We start from the raw sequence: 17,525 nt of genomic DNA on the forward strand, positions 1-17,525 counted from the left end.
GCTGCAGTGTCTAGATTTCGAGAGCTGGGTCTGCCACATGTTGGTCCCGGAAGCCAGCTTCGGTATCTCTCTGCCCCTAAAGGAAGACCTCAGCCAGCCCTGTGGGCCAGCTAGAGGCTCCTGCTCATCTCAAGCCCCACCCCTTCCCTTCTTCCACCAGCCAATCAGGAGCTTCCTTCCTCCTGTCCATCTGACATAAGGTCCTGAAGCCTCAGGCTGGTGGGGGAAACAGTGATGAGCTCATAAGGGCACAGTCCTGGGCAGATGGCAGCGCCCTGGTCCTCAGGATGATCTGTGTGAGGCTGGCAGCCTAGGCAGGCCTTGGGGGGGGGCAGAGGAAAACTGGGGCCAGGCCCCTCCTGGGCCCAGTACCAGGCCTGGGCTGGTAGGGCCGGGCCAGGGACTAGGCGGAGGGGTGGCACTGAGGCTGCCAGGAGGCACCGTGGCTCCGCTAGGCATAGAACTCCTCCTGCTTGTCAGGCTTCTGGTACGTGACGCTCGCCTGCTTGGGCTCCTCCAGTGTGTAGCTGCCCTCGTCCTTCTTCTTCATGCGGTAGATGAGCAGTGTGACCAGGAAGGCAGCGAAAAGGGCGCCCACCACGCCACCCACAATCACAGCTGTGGAGAAGAAGGCAGAGGTCAAGGGCCAGAGCCGGGGCAGGGTGAGGATACAGGGCCCCAATGGGGTAGAGTGGGCTAGGAGGGCCTGAGTCTGCCATCAGAGTCAAAACCTGAGATGGCACCAGCATAGCTCTATTGTAACTGCCCCTCACCCCAGCCCTCGAGGGGGCACTGGCCTCCGCCAACCGTAAGATGCCGTCCATGCTAAGAGGCTTTAGGACTGTGTGAACTCTAGGAAAAGCAGCACTGCCGACCTCACGGCGGCACCTCCCTGTCAGAGGAGCTAACTGCAGGATGCGTGTGCCTCTCAGCGCCCGCCAGGTAGACTGACCATCCCCTCCTCTGGGGAGGAGAAGGGACCCTGGGGAGGCTGCATGTTTCCTCAGGGGGGCAGGACCTGCAGGGGCCCTTTAGCAGAGGCGTCAGGACAGGTCCCCAGGGCCTGGGGTCAAGGGTAGGGGAATTAGTCTCAGGAAGTGAGCAGAGTCCATCAGCAAGACCCAGGAATGCAGGGTCAATGTCAGAGTCCAGGAAGGGCACTAAGGAAGGTCAGAGGGCACTGGGGAAAGTGCTGGAAGTAGAGACAGAGCCAGGGGTAGACAGTGGGTAGCATGAAGCTCAGGGAGGAGCCAGAAGGCCGCTCCTGGGATTGGGCTCTTCATCTTTCCCTCTGGCTCTGGCTCCTAGACAACTACCTCCTGACCTCCCTTCTTGGTTCCCCAGGCAAACTGAGGCCCAGCCAGCTGGTCCCTCCGGGGTCCTCGCCCACCCCCTTGGCAAGAGCCCAAGCCTCACCTACGAGCACCTCCTTCCGCTCCAGGATGCTCTTCTGGGGCAGCTGGGCAGCCGAGCTGCCCGAGTCGATGGCATTGTCCAAGAGGCCTGGGCCCGGGCGGGCACCCTTGGGCAGTGTTCCAGGTGGAGGTGATGGTGATGGCTTGGCCGCAGCCCCTCCCACAGCCACCACCTCATTGGCTGTGTCTGGCTGGGTGGTCTCTTCTTCCGGCAGCTCAAAGTCCCCGCTGGGTCCCCCGCTCACTGGAACCTCCGGCTCATCCCGGACTGTGGTCAGGAAGGACTCTGGTGTTGGGGTCTGCAGAGAGAGTGGCATGAGCCCAGGAGTGAAGGCCAAGTACCCCTGGCGGCCATGCCCACTAGTACCACTCTCACCCCTGCCAGCACCCACTAAGTATTGAGTCTTAGTCAGTAGGGCACCATGCAAAGCAGCATCCTCATGAGCGAGGTACTATTACCCCCAACTCACATAGCTCAAAGAGATTAAGTGACTTGCCCAAGGACACGCAGCCAATAAGTAGAAGCAGAACTAAAGTCTAGATCTAGCCAGCTCCAAATCTGTTTTAGTTGGGTTTTTGTTTTGTTTTTGTGGTACTGGGGATTGAACCCAGAAGCGTTCTGCCTTTAAGCTACATCCCCAGCCCTTTTAAATTTTCATTTTGAGCCAGGGTCTCTAAATTGCCAAAGTTGGCCGAGTGTGGTGGCTCACGCTTGTAATCCTAGTGCTTGGGAGGTTGAGACAGGAGGATCCGGGTTCGCACACAGTCTCAGTACTGGGTGAGGCCCTTTGCAACTAAGTGAGACCCAGTTTCAAATTAAAGAATAAAAAATAGGGCTGGGATATAGCTTGGAGGTAGAATGCCTCTGGGTTAGATCCCCAAAACTGCCAAAATAAATAAATAAATAAATAAATAAATAAATAAATAAATAAATAAATAGCCAAAGTTGGCCTGGAACTTAGGATCCTCCTGCCACAGCCTCCTGAGTCGCTGGGATAACAGATATGCACCACTGCACCCAGCCTAAGCCTGTGTTTCTAATCACTCTACCAGGCCGCCTCTGTTCTCAGTCTGACCACATCCTGTCCCTTGTACTGCCCCCATCGCTTCCCCTCCAGCAGCCGCAGTCACAGCCCTTGGGAGATTCCTGTCCAGAAGCTGTCCTTGGGCCTGGTCCTTGGACCAGGGGCCACGTGTCTAAGGCAGAGGAGAGTCAGGCTAAGCGCACAACCCGCAGAGTACATGCCCCTGGGGGCTGGTGCCCGAGAACCCACAGATCTGGATAGCCCCTCCAGGTGGAGGCAGGATGAAAGGGGGGCCGTGGGAGCCATCCGGCTGGGTGCAGCTACTTGGCAATGGCATGAAAACGGCCAGCCTGGCGCCCGGGCGAGGAGAGGCGGTGTTCAGGGCTACACCTGCGGCCTGGGCTCCGCGCCGCCATTGTTTCCCCTTCCTGCTTGGCAAAGCCTCCATGTAGCGCCAGGCTGCCCAGCTGCTCAGAGGAGACAAGAGAGAGGCCCCTGTCCCGCTAGGGCTGGCTGGGGACTGAGAGGGACTGACGCTGGCTGGAGAGCTGCTCCTGGCCCAAGGACCCCTGTCTGTGAGGCCAGCTGCAAAGGGCTTCGATGCCCCTCCACAGTTACAGTGTCCCCTCCTTGCCAGTGTGCCTGCCGTGGGCCAGGCTACAGTTCTCATTTCCTTTCTAATTTATTTATTTATTTATTTAGGTACTGGGATTGAACTCAGGGGCATGCTATTTCTGAGACACATCCCCAGCTCTGAGCTACACTCCCAGCTCTTTTCATTATTTCATTTCAAAACAAGGTCTCGCTAGGTTGCTGAAGGTCTCACTGAGTTGCTGCGGCTGGCCTCCAACCTGTGATCTCTTGTGCTTGCCTCCCAGGTACTGGGATTACAGGTGTACGCCACCACACCTGACTTCCCATGTCTTTGCTACCTGTCCATCTCAGCAGCCTCTCCCTTCAGCCCTCACCTCCATCTATAACCACCCAAACACACATGCATGTCCGGGCCTGGAGCCTGCCCTGGCTTAGACGCTGATGGCCCAGGTTCAACTCCTGGTGCCGTTACTGGCTGGGAAGCCTTGGGAAGCACCTCCTCCTGCCCAGGCATCCAGCCTCATCTGCTAAAGTAGAGGACCATGGAGGCCTGAGCAGCCAGCAAGGCCGGGGCCGGGGCCAGGCGGCGGCCAGGGAAGGACCAGCCGTTCTCATCCAGCTCTGAACTTCAAGCCCCAGGCTGGCAAGAACAACAGTGGGGCTGACAAGAGAACGAGCACATAGCGTGTTTACCACACTGCTCTAAGCATGTGGGTAGACAAGAAACTTAATCCTCACACCACGATAGACTTGCTATTATTTTTTCTTTGTCACTGATAAGCAAAGAGAGGTATGGAAAGGACCAGCGAGCGGCCTGAAGTCACATGGCTGCAAAGGGCAGCAGCAGGGTTCCAATCCAGGCCACAGAGCCCCTGAGTCTGTGCTCCTGCCCACAGCACCTGGGCCCAGCCCTCCCCATCGCCCACACATTCCCGGTTCCCGCCCCACGATGTCTCCTCCCAGGAGCAGGACCCAAACCCCTGCCCCACTCCATCCAGCTCATCTCTGCTGCATCCTGGGCTCATGCCCAACCTTGGTCCTGCGGCACGTATGCCTGGGCCCCAACTCCCCGCCGGGCTCCACCCTGGAACCTCCTGGTCCCCCCACCCAGCCCAGCTCCTGCTCCTCCCCAGACCCCAACCTGCCCCCTGCCCTCATGCCTGTCCCCTCCCAGCACCCCCACCTGAGCCACCTCCGTGGGTCCAGGGGCCGTGGTCCCCAGGGGCAGGGTGCTCCTCTCCGTGGTGTCAGGCTCCTGGGTGGTAGCTGGCCGCGGGAGGGCCCTTGGCCGCGAGGTAGCTGTGCTGGCTGGCCTGGGCGTCGGGGCATCCGTGTCAGGGACGGCCACCGTGGTAGGGGGTGACGGTGCTGCCGGGGTGGTGGCACGCACTGTGGCAGCTGTGGTCAGCGGAAGAGGCAGAAGCCTCCGCATGCCGGTGGTCCTTACGACAGCGGTGGTGGCTGTGGAAGGGGGAGCCACGGGGGTGCTGGGGGCAGCGGTGGCCACTGCGACGGGCACTGAGGCCTCAGTCGGGGCTCCTGTGGTGGCGACGGCAGTGGTGGCCATGGTAGTAGAGATGGTGGTGGCTCTCTGGCTGGGCTCTTCTGGGACCTCTGTCACCACCGGGGGGCTGGTGACTGGCTCCGGGGTGGGGCGCTCAGAAGGGAGCTCTTCAAATGGGGTGCCCACAGGCTGGACGTCTGTGGTGGGCAGCGCGGCGGGTGTGGTGGGCACGGTCAGGGCCACGTTGGGGCTGAAGCGCATGGCAGTCTCAATGCCCGACTCCTGCTCGAAGTCTGAGGGGTGGGAGAGGGAGCGCTGGGGAGCTGGACGGTGGCCATGAGCGTGTGAGGGGCCCAGCTGACCAAGCCCCAATGACCAGCAGGACAGGGGACCAACCCCCTCTCTTTGCCCAATTTCGCCAAGAAAACAGGAGGAAAGGAGGAAGGTGCGGCCTGGCCAGGGTTACCAGTTGGCCCACACTCCCGACTCCTCTCTGCCCAGATGAAAATTCTTCAAGGGACGAGGGTTCCAAGCAGCCTCCCCTGACTGTTCCAGCTCAGCCTGTGAGGCTGAGGTCAGGCAATACGGAAGCCTTACGGCCTGCAAACCTCACAGCTGGTTAAGAGAGGAGGGGCGTCTGGGAAGAGCTGCGAGCCCGGGCAGTGGGCCTCCAGGGCCAGCACAGAGGCCTGGCAGTGGGCAGAGGGAGAGGAGCCCTTCCTGCAAGGGAACCGCCTGTGCAGGGGTCAGGGAGGAACTTTGAGGTTAACCGACGAAAGAGGGCAAAGGAAAAGCCACAGCTGCTGGGGCAGGGGAGAGTGGGGAGCTGGTGAGGTTTCAGAGCAGGGGAGGGCATTTAGCAAGATTAACCTGGAGGCTAGAGGGGAGGCTGTGGACAGCCGTCCCAGAGCACATGGCCCTCAGACGGTGTCATCAGAAGCCACCTGTCCCCTCATGGACCGATCGTGACTCCCCCTTTTGGCTACATTTCCAGAGCCCCTTGTCATGCCAGACCCTGACTTCCTGTCCTGATCCCTCCCAGAGGCCCCGGGGAGGAAAGCGTAAGTCTCCCATCTATACTCAGGTAACAAACAATACGGAGACTCCAAGAGACAGCATGCTAGTCATGCAGACTGGGAGGGACCCGCCAAATTTCACTCTGCTCTGCTAGCCCAGGGCCTTCCCAAGCCCCATGGCTCCTCCTTTATACCAGCCCTAACCACCCCAGCCCTGGGCCACAGCTGATTGGACCCAGTGGGCCACCTGACTCAAACTAGGCCAATCAAATCACATGACCACCAAGAAGTGGCCTCCTAGAGAGTGGACTGTTACCCAGAATGCTGGGAGTGTAGTATTTTCCAATCAGGCCGTAGGGCAGGGTCCACAGGGCTGCAAAGAAGCCCTCAAGGTGCAGAGTCAAAACCCTGGGTAGGGCTGGGAGGGCTGGGTTCTGAGCCCTCTAGGGAGAGTGCTCTGCCCTCCTGGTCCTCAGTAGCAGCACCCACTGAGTGGGCTCTGAGGGTGGGGTGCTGTCAAACCAGTCTTTACTGACAGGCAGGGAGCGAGGGAGGTACTTACAGCCCGAGCCTGACCCTGAGTAGAGGTCATCCAGTTCATCGTCAGGAAAGGAGTCGTCGTCCCCGGAGCCTTCAAGGTCCACAGGCCTCTCGAAGTTCTCGCTGCGCCAGTGCTGAGCCTGGGTGGCAGAGATGAGCATGGGCTCAGCACCCACCAGCATCCCAGACAGGCCGAGAGGGCCCGTGGGCATGGAGGGTGAGTGACATCACATGGGCAGTAGAAAGCTGGGCCGACCGAGGACCCCTGTCAGCCTCCTCGGGGACCCCTGCTGCTTCCCCACACCCTGACTGGATCCCTGAATGGCAGATCCTGGTTTGAGTCCTGGAACCATTGCTTGCTAAATATGGGACCTGAAGCAAGTTATTTAATCATCCAGGCCTCAGTTTACCCCTATGTAAAACAAGCAAAGAGCACCTGCCTCGTCCAGTACATAGACAGTGGGTTCGTTCATACGCAGTGCTGAACATACCCGGTATATGCGGCAGGGGCTCAGCACAGGCTGGCTGCGGCCCTGTGCGTGGTCATGCACTCGCTCACAAGCACCATCTACAGACAAGATCCCACCGAGCCCTCAGGGCTGGGGGAGCGGCCGGAGGTCATCAGCCTGATCCGCAGACAAGGGAACTGAGGCCCAGTTGCCCCAGATCCCCAGTGGGCAGGGACACAACCAGGAGATCCAGGTTGAGACCCTGAGTGGTACCTCACATCCCCAAAGGCAGGGTAATGAGCAGAAAGAGGAAGGAGACAGGCCCTCGCCTTGGGCCTGGTCTTCCAGCCCACCCCACAGTATCTCAATGCCCTGCAGGGCCACATACTCTTCCTCCTCCAGGGCCTGGGGGACAGGGGTGAGCGGCTTCTTTAAGAGGCCTGCCCTCCAGGCAGACTTCCCAGAGAGAAGGGGCTCCTGGGGGGAACCTTCCCTTGGCCTCTGCCCCGAAACCCTGGGGTTGGAGCCAAAGCCAAGGACCCAGAGGCCAGGAACACAGACCCCCAAAGAGGAGCCGACGTGGCTCCGCCCTGTGGCCTACCCCAGCCAGTCTGGCTCCAGACTGAGCCCAGCCACAGCCCCCGCCCTGAGCACTTTCACGGAAAGGTAAGGTTCATCCCTGTGCTACGGTACAATGGAACAGGCCTCTGGGTCTTTCACAATCCAGATCAAGAAGGAAAGGTATCTTGGGCAGCAGGAAGGGAATGGGCAAACCCGTGGGGTGGGAGGCAGCCTCGTCCTGCATTCCCGGCCTCCGTTCGACTCTGCCCCCTCTGCCCGCAGCACTCTTCCCTCTGAACCACTCCCAGGTCACTTCCGAGAAGCCCTCCTCCTTCGGACTCCCAGAGCATCTGTGCCCAATGCACAACCTCCACTGTGAGCTGTGGCAGGGCTGTTCCTACCCACTGAACCAGACACCTGAGGAGGGTGCACAGTATCGAGCAAGGTGCCTGGCCTGGCGGAGGTTTGGGGACATATACATTAGGGACAGAGTTGGCTTTAGACAACGTGGAAGGTTCCCGGGGCAGGGGCCAAGGTCTGATAGCCAGCAGATATCCAAGCACAGAAGGTTTGTGGTGTCCGACTTTATCTTGGAAATTAATCACTTTTTATCCTGATTGCACATCAAAATATCGCAATAGCTGAACCCAGGATTCAGGAGACCTTAGAGACGGCCTGAGCCTCTGCCGTGTCCGACCGGCGCAGCGGGGAGCCATGGGAGGACTGTGAGCAGTTGAGGGGCTGGGCTGACACTGCATTTTGGCCTCAGCCTCTCACACCCCTGCCACTGATGGGACCTGTTCTGGAGCACATACAGAATCAGAGAGAGGAGCCAGGCAGAGTGGCACACGCTTGTGATCCCAGCATTCGGGAGGCTAAGACAGGAGGATTGTGATTCGAGGACAGCCTCAGCTACTTAGTGAGGTCCTCTGCAACTCAGTGAAACCCTGTTTCAAAAAAATAAAGAATAAAAAATAGGGCTGGGGGTGTAGGTCAGAGGTTGAATGCCCCTGGGTTCCAGCCCTCAGTACTGAAAAAAAAAAAAAAAAAAACAGGATCAAAGAGAATAAGAGAATATCTCAATCAAGCCTGGCTCCCTGCTCCAGCCTCAACCACCTGCTCCAAAGCTCTACCCAGCCCAGCCAGGGCAGGGAGCCAGGAGTGGCCCCTACACACACACACACACACACACACACACACACACACACACGCATGTCTGGAGGTAATGAATTAATCAGTATTTACTTTTTACTAGTGAGTCATGAAGTGGAACAATTAGTGTAATTGCTCCCATGACTAATTGCTGGGTCTTCCTCCTTTTTAGACATCCCGGGAGCTCAGAGCACCACCGTCCAGCCTTTGCCAGCTCCCCCTGTGCCTAGAAGAGCAGATCCCCAGGGCCCTGGCCGCAGCAGGCCACCTCCCCACACAGGCAGCCTCCGGGAGCTGGAGCCCCTCGCACCCTCGCAGCTCCTGCTCCACCCCCAGTCACTCCAAGCAGCCTGAACCCCACACATGGCGGGGACTGAGTGGCCGGGCTCCGGCTCCAAGGCAGGGCATCTCCTCTGTCTTTCCACCCTTCCATAGGCTGGGGAGGGGCTGGGAAGAGGGATTCTAAGAGGTGTGTGGTTCTTGGAACCCTAAAACAGGAGTGAAGCTGAGGGAACCTTCCAGATGCCAGTGCTACCTATCAGTCCCTCACGTCTATTTCCAGAAAAGCCTGAACAAACCCAAAGACCCCCGCCCCAGGCTTCCCAAAGCCATAGAGACCCTGGAAATGACATTTGGAGACACAGAGCACAGCCACATACTCACCCAGAGGCAGCCACAGAGACTCAGAGCGTCCCTGCGCCTCCGGGTGCTCCTGGGCATGTGGGGGCTGGGGGTGCAGCGTGAGGCTCAGAGACCAACATCCAGCTCCTCTCAAATCCATCAGCCTCCACTCAGGTAGCTCTCACCTAGATACCATTCATCCCTAGCTCAGTAGCCATCGACATGACAACTGTTACCATGACGACCATCTCCTCCATGCTAAGGACCAGGAGCTCCAGCTCCCCACAGAGATGGGGGTGCAGGAGAGGGAGCAGCCATGGAGGAACAGAGAAGATGACAGGGAGGGGGAAGGTGGAGACGGGGATGCAGAGGGGAGGCCGGGGGAGGCTGGAGGCAGAAGGGCACGTGGCGGGGGAGGGGCAGAGGGAGGGCTGGGGCTGAGAGGAAGAGAAGGAGGAAGGGAAGGCAGAGGGAGAGAATTCTCTCACTTCTTAATTTAGCTTCCTGCTGATCAGAGGAAGCTGGGGAAGGGGCGACCTCAGTGACTTTCCAAACCTGCATCCAGGGAGCATGCTTTCTGAATAATAAGCAGCCCCTTATGGGGTGGGGAGGGGCCGTAACCCAGGCACCCCTGCGCTCAACCTGGGAGGCTGGGGGCTCAGTGCTGGCGTCACCTGGGACCTGTGGGGGTGGGGGCCCCACAGGAACACCGAGGGTGCTGGTAGCTGCAGGTCCCTGGTGGAGGGGGGCAGCCTGAGAAGCAGCAGGAAAGCATTAAAGTCAAAGAGCCAGAGGAGGAGGGCGACAAACAGCCATGGACCCCTAAGCGACCTCTGCATTTGCATAATTTCATGCATAATGAGCACAATTTCCATGCCATTCCCTTAAAGAAGAACTGAATCCAAATGCCCAGGACCCTGCTGGCCTCTCCCTGACCACGTCTGCCCCTGCCAGGTAAACTCGCACTCCGCTAAGGCTGACAAGAGGCAGATGTGCACACACACGCACACACACACGTGCACACACACACGTGCACACACACACGTGATATGGCCCAACACCCTCATGCATGCACTGTACACCTCAGTAGGTGCGTGTTGTACACACACACACACACACACACACACACACACAACACACAATTAAGGGCAATGCAGCCATGCCCCGCCTGCACACCCACTACAGCTAATAGCAACACAGCCCCAGGGCGGCGGGCACCCATTCATCTGCTACCCCCAGCCACACACCCCAGGGTGCTATGGATACCCATGCTCCTGTCCTCACTTCACACGCCCACAGATGCCCATAAAACCTCAGCAGAGACTCACGACCACGTGTGCCACACACCCACCTCCCCTCAGACCCAAAGCACACCGCCGCCATGCACACACGTGGCCCCGAGTCACAACCTAAACCAGCCTTCTCCACGCTCACATGCCACGCCACCATGCCCGGCCCTGAGTGTGCACACAGCACGCCCGACCTCTTCCTGCCACCGTGAGGGGGAGAGCGGGGGGATACCTGGGGAAGCTCCTCCATGCAGCTGCTGGGGGTCTGGACATGGGGACCCCAGAGCCAGAAGCCAAGGGAGCCAGCCACACCCCCGGAAGCCCTGCTTGAGCGGCCTCCTCCCCCATCTCAGCCTCCACATTTCCTTACCCAGCCAGCAGGTGCGGGCTCCAAGGCTGAGGTAACTGGAATTAACTGAGCCCAAGTCCTCAGCCACTGACACCCTTGTCCTGGGCGCTCCAAGGTCACCCAGGCCCACTCCTGTCCAAGGCTCCTGGCTCTGACACCGTGACTGACAGCCCACCCTCACCCCTGCACACATGTGTGGTGCCCCAAACACCTGCCTGATGCCCACAGTTCACCAACGTGCCCCTGAACAGATGTTACCCCGCCAGACGTGTACTCTCTCGTGCACCCACCACCGGGCCCCTCATACACACCTGCACCCAGCCCCCTACACACACTCTCACACACACACACATTCTTGGGTGTGTACAAGTGCACACTCCCGTTACCAGGTGAGACACACCCTTCCCAAAAGACTGACACCTCTGCCCCTGCCATTTCCCCAAGCCTCGAGGCCACCGCCCCACTGGAACCAGCCTTGCCTGCCACCCACGCCCACTCTGAGCAGCTGGGGAAGCTGACGGGTGCCCAGAACCCGGGCCAGGAGCTGTGTGCCCCAGACCTCCCTCTCTCTCCTGGGACATCATCAGCACTGAATGGGCGGTGTCAGAGTCTCCTCACTTTCAGGGCCATTGTCTCCAGAAAGCCAAGGCTCCCCCTCCCTCCCATCAGGCCCCTTCCCCTGAGACGCCAGGGTCCCTGGTGCTCAGCCCCACCAACTTCCCCCCACCCCGAGCCTCCCTGGGAAACAGGCCGACCCAGAGGCCACGCCGGCCCTAGCCTGCAGCTGCCAGGCAGGCCCTGGAGCTCAGATCCCCTTCCCTCCTCTGTAAAATGGAGATGGCGATAAAAGAGTGTGCAGCGGGGCGCAGCGGCACATCTGTAACCCCAGGACTCGCGGCCTGAGACAGGACGATCACAGGTTCGAGGCCAGCCTCAGCAATTTAGTGAGGCCCTGAGCAACTCAGTAAGATCCTGTTTCAAAATAAAAAATAAGGAGCCAGGCATGGTGATGCACGCTTGTGATCCCAGCATTCAGAAGGCTGAGACAGGAGGATCCCGGTTTGCAGTCAGCCTCAGCTACTTAATGAGGCCCTTTGCAACTCAGTGAGACCCTGTTTCAAAATAAAAAATAGAGCTGGGAGGTATAGCTTGGAGGTAGAAGGCACCTGGTTCCATCCCCAGTACTGCAAAAAAATAAAAATAACTAAAAAATAAAATAGGGCTGGGGTGTAGCTCAGAGCCGGGGCTCCTGGTGTGCGGAACTGAATAAACAAACACAGCCAGTATTACTGTTAGCTCTGGCCAGTATCGCTGTTGTTATTTCTGAAGACTTCATCTCATTTACGCCCCACTCTCACCAGGACAGTGGATGCAGAGGAGCCCATTAACACCCAGAGATGGCGAGGGCCACACAGAGGGGAGAGTGCAGAGAGAAAGCTGGAGGCCGGGAGGGAGAGGAAGGGCGAGCCCAGCCGCAGAGACGGACACAGACGTACAAATTAGGTCAGCTGGCAGGGGGCCGGGTGCCCCGCACCCCTGTGCCGAGCTAATCATGCTGCAAAAGCTAAAACAAAATCAAGTGTAATTAGTTCTGCCCAAGCTTCCTTCCCTAATTAGCCAGGCCTGATCTCCACTGTCCTGGTAACTAGAGGCTACGGGAGCAAGGGCTGGGGCCCAGCTTTTGGTTCAGTTGTGGGTTCAAGTCCAGATCTGCTGACTTGCTGGGTGACTTTGGTAAAGTTGCTTAACCTCTCTGAGTCTCTGTTTGGTTAAATCGGGGCAATAATAACTCATACTTCATAGAGCAGTTATGAGAATTAAATGAGATAATATGCCCAAAATGCATGCTGCCCAGTATACAGCTGGCGCCCAATAACCTTTTGTTGGCATTCCCATGGCATGTGCTTCCCTCACTGGGCCTCTTAAGGCTAAACTGAGAGATGGCGGAGTTAGAGTCCCTCTCCCAGCAGACGTGGGAACTGAGGCACAGAGAAGGGGAAACTGCATTGTCCCCCTGAGGGTGGAGTGGGGATTAGTCTGCTAAGCAGCGCTCAGAAGGGTCAAGCAATTTGTCCAAAGACACACAGAGCAGCCGGGTAGCAAAGGAGGGGGTCCTGGCAGAGCAGAGCACGGTGGAGCCCCGACACCTCCGTCCCCAGGAAGCCCCGGTGGTGCCCTCCAGCTGGCCAGCTCCGCCCACAGCTGCCCTGGTTGGGACCCAGCACGCCCAGGGCACTCGCCCGCCCTGCCGGGGAGGGCCACGGAGCCCCCTCCCCAAGCAGGGGCCCAAAGATCCAGCCAGCATGTCCCTGACCCCTCTTGCTCTCCTGTGGCCTTTGCCCCCCACCTACCCTGTCCCCGGGGCAGCTCCGAGGGCGGACGCCCCCCCTCCCCCATCCCAGGCAACTTCTGTGCACAGGAAATGCCGGCAGCGGAGGCTTCCCTTCGCCGGCCCTGTCTCCACTCGGGCCCAGCCTACCCCGGGCCGCCCACCCTGCGGCCCACTGCCCCGCGACTCGCCCCGGCCCCTCCTTTGCCCCATTTGTAAAATGAAAAGAAATCAAGCCGGGCAATCTAAAGAAGGGCCTTCATCTGGTGCTCTGGGTTGGCTGCAATTCAGGCCGCGGGTCACAGAGATCCAGGGCAATGTTATTTATAAGAGGAAAAAGCAGGGACCACCTACACGGCCAGCAACGGGGACGTCGTTAAGTAAGGGAGGGCGCAACCTCCGCGTGGAGTAGTATGCAGCTGTCAACGACTGCTATTTCACAAATCTGCGCTCTCTTTAGGCCACTAAAAAGCCCGCATGCTTCGTAAAAGGCTGCTGCTCCAATTCGTGAGAGCCAAAATACGGAACCAACCTAGGTCTCCATCGACAGATGAACGGATTGCAAAATTATGGGAAATACACACAATGGAATTCTACTCAGCTATAAAGAAGAACAAAATCATGTCATTCGCAAGATGGAAAGACCTGGAGAACATTATGTTAAGTGAGATCAGCCAGGCACAGAAAGAGAAGGGACTTATGTTTTCTCTAATCTGCCCAAACTAGGGAGCATTGGGGACACCAGAGGGGCTCCAGATAATGGAGGGGAAACCTCAGCAAAGCTAGAATGGAAGGGTAGGGAAGGAAGAAGGCTGAGGTTGATTAATGGAGGAGCTACATTTGATTATGTGTAAAAGTATGAATATAGCATGGTCAACCCGGACACTCATTGTTGGGAGGAGGAAGGGAAGTGAAGTGGGGGGGGGGGCAACAAGCACTGTCTGAATGTATGATCCACATAAAAATTTTAAAAAATTAAAAAGCTGCTTCTGTTTTTTGTTTTGTTTTTGTTTTTGTTTTGAAGAACACCTAAGGAGACGGGAAAGGTGCATGCTGACTGTCAGGAGGCCATAGGGCCTGGGCTGCTGGCGGATCACAGGCCTCTCCGTGCCTGTGTGGCCCTGGGCAGACGTCTACCTCTCTTGGCTGCCATCGTGGTAAAGCAATGTAAAGATGCCCACCCGGTGAGCATCCCTGGGGCAGGTCGCTACTCAGCAAACACTCACTATTAACACTGTTGTCGCCATTAAGTTTAAAAAGTAGGTTACAAAACACACGTGGACCCTGATCTCGTTTTAATGAACTCACTACCAAAGTGAATTTCTAAATGCTGAATTATACAAATGGCTCCCGGAGGCTCTCTCTGGGTGGTGGGATTGCCAGCAGTTTTTATTTTCTCCTCAGGACCTTTTTGTAGTTACCACACTTTCGACAACAGATTCATGGCACTTTTATTATTAGAAATGGCCTGCTCTGCCGGGCGTGGTGGCGCACGCTTGTAATCCCTGCGCTTGGGAGGCGGAGACAGGAGGATCGCGCTGGTTTGGAGCCAGCCACGCTGGCTTAAGAGACCCTGTTTCCAAATAAAAATATATATGTAAAATAGGTCTGGGAGTGTAGCCCGGAGGTAGAAGGGCTTCCAGGAACCCCAGTACCACAGAAAAGAAAAGAAAGAGAAAGAAAGAAGGAAAGAAAGAAAGAAAGGAAGAAAGAAAGGAAGGAAGGAAGGAAGAAAGAAAGAAAGAAAGAAAGAAAGAAAGAAAGAAAGAAATGGTCTGCTCTGCAAGGCATGGTGATGCACGCTTTTAATCCTAGCACTTGGGAGGCTGAGACAGGAGGATCACAGGTTCGCGGCCAGCCTCAGCTACTTAGTGAGGCCTCTGCAACTTAATGAGACTCTGTTTCATAATAAAGAATAAAATATCAGAGCCGGGCATGGTGGCGCACGCTTGTAATCCCCGCACTTGGGAGGCTGAGACAGGAGGATCGCGCAGGTTCGAAGCCAGCCTCAGCTACTTAGTGAGGCTCTCAGCAACTTAGTGAGACCCTGTTTCCAAATAAAATATAAAAAGGTCTGGGAGTATAGCCCGGAGGTTTCGCCTCTGGGTTCCACCCCCAGTACCACAAAAAAAAAAAAAAAAAAAAAGAGTCAGCATAAAGAATAAAATATCAGGCTAGGGGTGTAGCTCAGAGGTAAAATGCCCCTGGGTTCTATCCCCAGTACTGCCAAAAAAATAAAAAAAGAAACAGCCCGCTCTTCCTGAGTGCCAAGCCTGTGTGCTCTAGTCTACAAAACTCCTCCACCACTTCCTCCCGCCAAAACCAACTGAGCAGAGGGAGCTGGCGGCCATGGCTCCCCGCAGGTGGGCCAGCCTGGCGGGGGCCGGCACACTCCCCGGCATCAGCCTATCTGGCTGCCACGCTGGCCCAGAGCACAGAGGCCCACCGCCGCCTTCTCTGCCAGCCGGGTTCCTGGCTCCAGCCAGGTGGGGTGCAGGCTGCCCACCGGCCTCCTGGCCTGGGAAAGCCAAGCCCCTTCTCAACCCTCCGCCCATCAGTCCCAGCACCAGCCTGTCCCCAAGCTGTGCCTAAGAGCAGGACCCCACAGCAGCCCTGCACCTGCTCCCACCGGAGACCACTTCCGGGTGGGGCACCCTTCCCTGCCAGCAGCTAATAGGCACCTACTGTGTACCATGCCCTCTTCTAGGCCCTCCAGTCCCACATTCCCAGGCCAGGCAAGTGCCCCTGAGACCCAGTACGTTCTCCACGGGCCTGCCCGAGCAGCACACACACCAGCCACTTCCCTGACCCGCAGGGACGTCCTTTCTTGGGGACTCTACCTCACTCACAGGGCGGGGGGGCTGCCAACCACACTCCCATTATGCCAGATTCCACCAGATCATGAGAGTACTGCTGGCCCTGCTCCAAAAGGGGAAACTGAGGCACCACAGGATATTTTTTAAATCTTAGACCAATCCTATGCCCAGGGATCTCCTACACTAGAAACACACACAACACACGCAGGGGTCCCAGTCTGCAATATGACTCACCCCCTGGGTGTTTTCTGGAGGAGGCCTGGCCACTCTGCCCCTCACCGTGAAGGAGGGCTACGGCTCCCGCAGAGGGAGCGCTCACTAGCGCCAGGCTCTCTGAATGCACGACGCCTCACGAACACATTCCTGGGGAGTGATTGTTATCCCCATTGTCCAGATGAGCAAGCCAGAGCTCAGATAGGTGAAGCAGCTGACCTGAAGTCACACTGCAGTGGAACAGGATTTCAACCCAGGAGTAGCTGAAGCCCAAGGACAGTGCTCTTTGCCATCCCAGCAGTCTCCCCCCCAGGAAAGATCCTTGATGGGGAGCAGATGCCAGAGACCCCCACACCCAGCCCACTTATGTACAGACAGACGGATAACAGCCTGGACGTGGGGAGTGGGCAAAAGTGGAGGACAAGGCGTGCTCTTGAGACAGGTGGCCAGCTCAGGTGAGCACCCCACCCCACCCCATGACTCACCCGCAGGTGTGTCTGGGACCCAGTCCCCAGCCCAGGCCCCACAAGCCTCCTCGGCCTGGCCCAGGTGGAGGCAGGTGCCCCGGCTTCCTGCTCGCTTCCCAGCTGGGTCCTGGTCAGGATCTCCAGCTCTCTGGGCCTCAGTTTACCCTCCCATAGCATGAGGATAATGATTCCCCAATGCTCAGGGGAGCAGCGTCGCCCCGCCCGGCAGAGAATGAAGCCAAAGGGACGGCCAGAGTCGCCACCGGAATCTCACCTCCCCGACCAGACCAGCAGGCCGCCCGCATCGTCCGCCACGGCTGTCAGCGCCAGGGCGCCAACGCCCCCTGCCTGAAATAGCACATGTCTGTCTCCTGGTTTAACGTCCGTCTCCTCTGCACCAGCTCCGGAGGACAGTGGCTGGGTCTGTGTGGTCATTTCTCTGTCCCCGGAATATTTCTGGAGCACAGTGGCCCTCCCTGTGTTTGTTCAGAAAACACAGACCCACCTCGTCTACATCCTGCCTCGGCCACCGCCTGAGCCAAGTGAGGCTCCTCTCTGGCCTTGGTCTCCCAGGGCACAGGACCAGGGTTCTCTGTGGTCCCTTCAAACCCAGCCTGGAGGACTCCAAGTGGGCCGGGAGGAGGGAAAAGAAACTGAGATAGATGCCAGCATATTTTGATGTGAAGTGTCTATGCAAATATATACAAAAACACTGATCCAGTCCACCCTGCACCAGGCCGGCAGGGAGGCCAGCAGCACTGACCGACGCCCACCCAACGCCAGGCCTCCTACCCACGCTACCCACACCGCTCCGGCTCCTCTCTCCAGAAACAAGGTGACCTCAAAAACCAGGCTCCATGCTAGGGGCCAGCAGGCCCAGCTGGAGGTCAGAGCAGAGTCAGAAAGGGCCCAAAGAAGCCGGGCAGGTGTGGTGGCACATTCCTGTCAGCCCAGTACTTGGGAGACTGAGACTGGAGGATCCACAGGTTTGAGGCCAGCCTCAGCATTGTAAAGAGAGGCTCAGCAACCTAATGAAACCCTGTTTCAAAGCAAAAAATAAAAAAGGGCAGGGGTACAGCTCAGGGTAGTGTGTCCCGGGTTCAATTCCCAGTAAGACAAAAATAATAATAATAAAAATAAAAAGGGGCTGGGTGAGGTAGTTCAGAAGTAGAATGCCCCTGGGTT

General features: G+C 57.7%; 1 protein-coding gene across 1 annotated transcript in view; it reads right to left on the reverse strand.

The window, feature by feature from the left end:
* Positions 1-451: 451 nt before the first annotated feature.
* The window catches only part of SDC3 (syndecan 3), a gene marked incomplete at its 3' end in the record, with an annotated part of 32,971 nt that continues 15,897 nt past the window's right edge, over positions 452-17,525 (reverse strand). Inside the window, exons 2-5 of the mRNA XM_080693358.1 lie at positions 6,117-6,234; positions 4,218-4,831; positions 1,417-1,714; positions 452-618 (exon numbers count right to left, since the gene is read on the reverse strand). Coding sequence (XP_080549484.1) covers positions 452-618; positions 1,417-1,714; positions 4,218-4,799 — 1,047 coding nt within the window. The 5' untranslated portion in view covers positions 4,800-4,831; positions 6,117-6,234. The remainder of the gene's footprint in view (positions 619-1,416; positions 1,715-4,217; positions 4,832-6,116; positions 6,235-17,525) is intronic.

Source organism: Muscardinus avellanarius (assembly GCF_963383645.1).
Source record: "Muscardinus avellanarius genome assembly, chromosome: 3".
In the NCBI taxonomy this organism is placed as follows: domain Eukaryota; kingdom Metazoa; phylum Chordata; class Mammalia; order Rodentia; family Gliridae; genus Muscardinus; species Muscardinus avellanarius.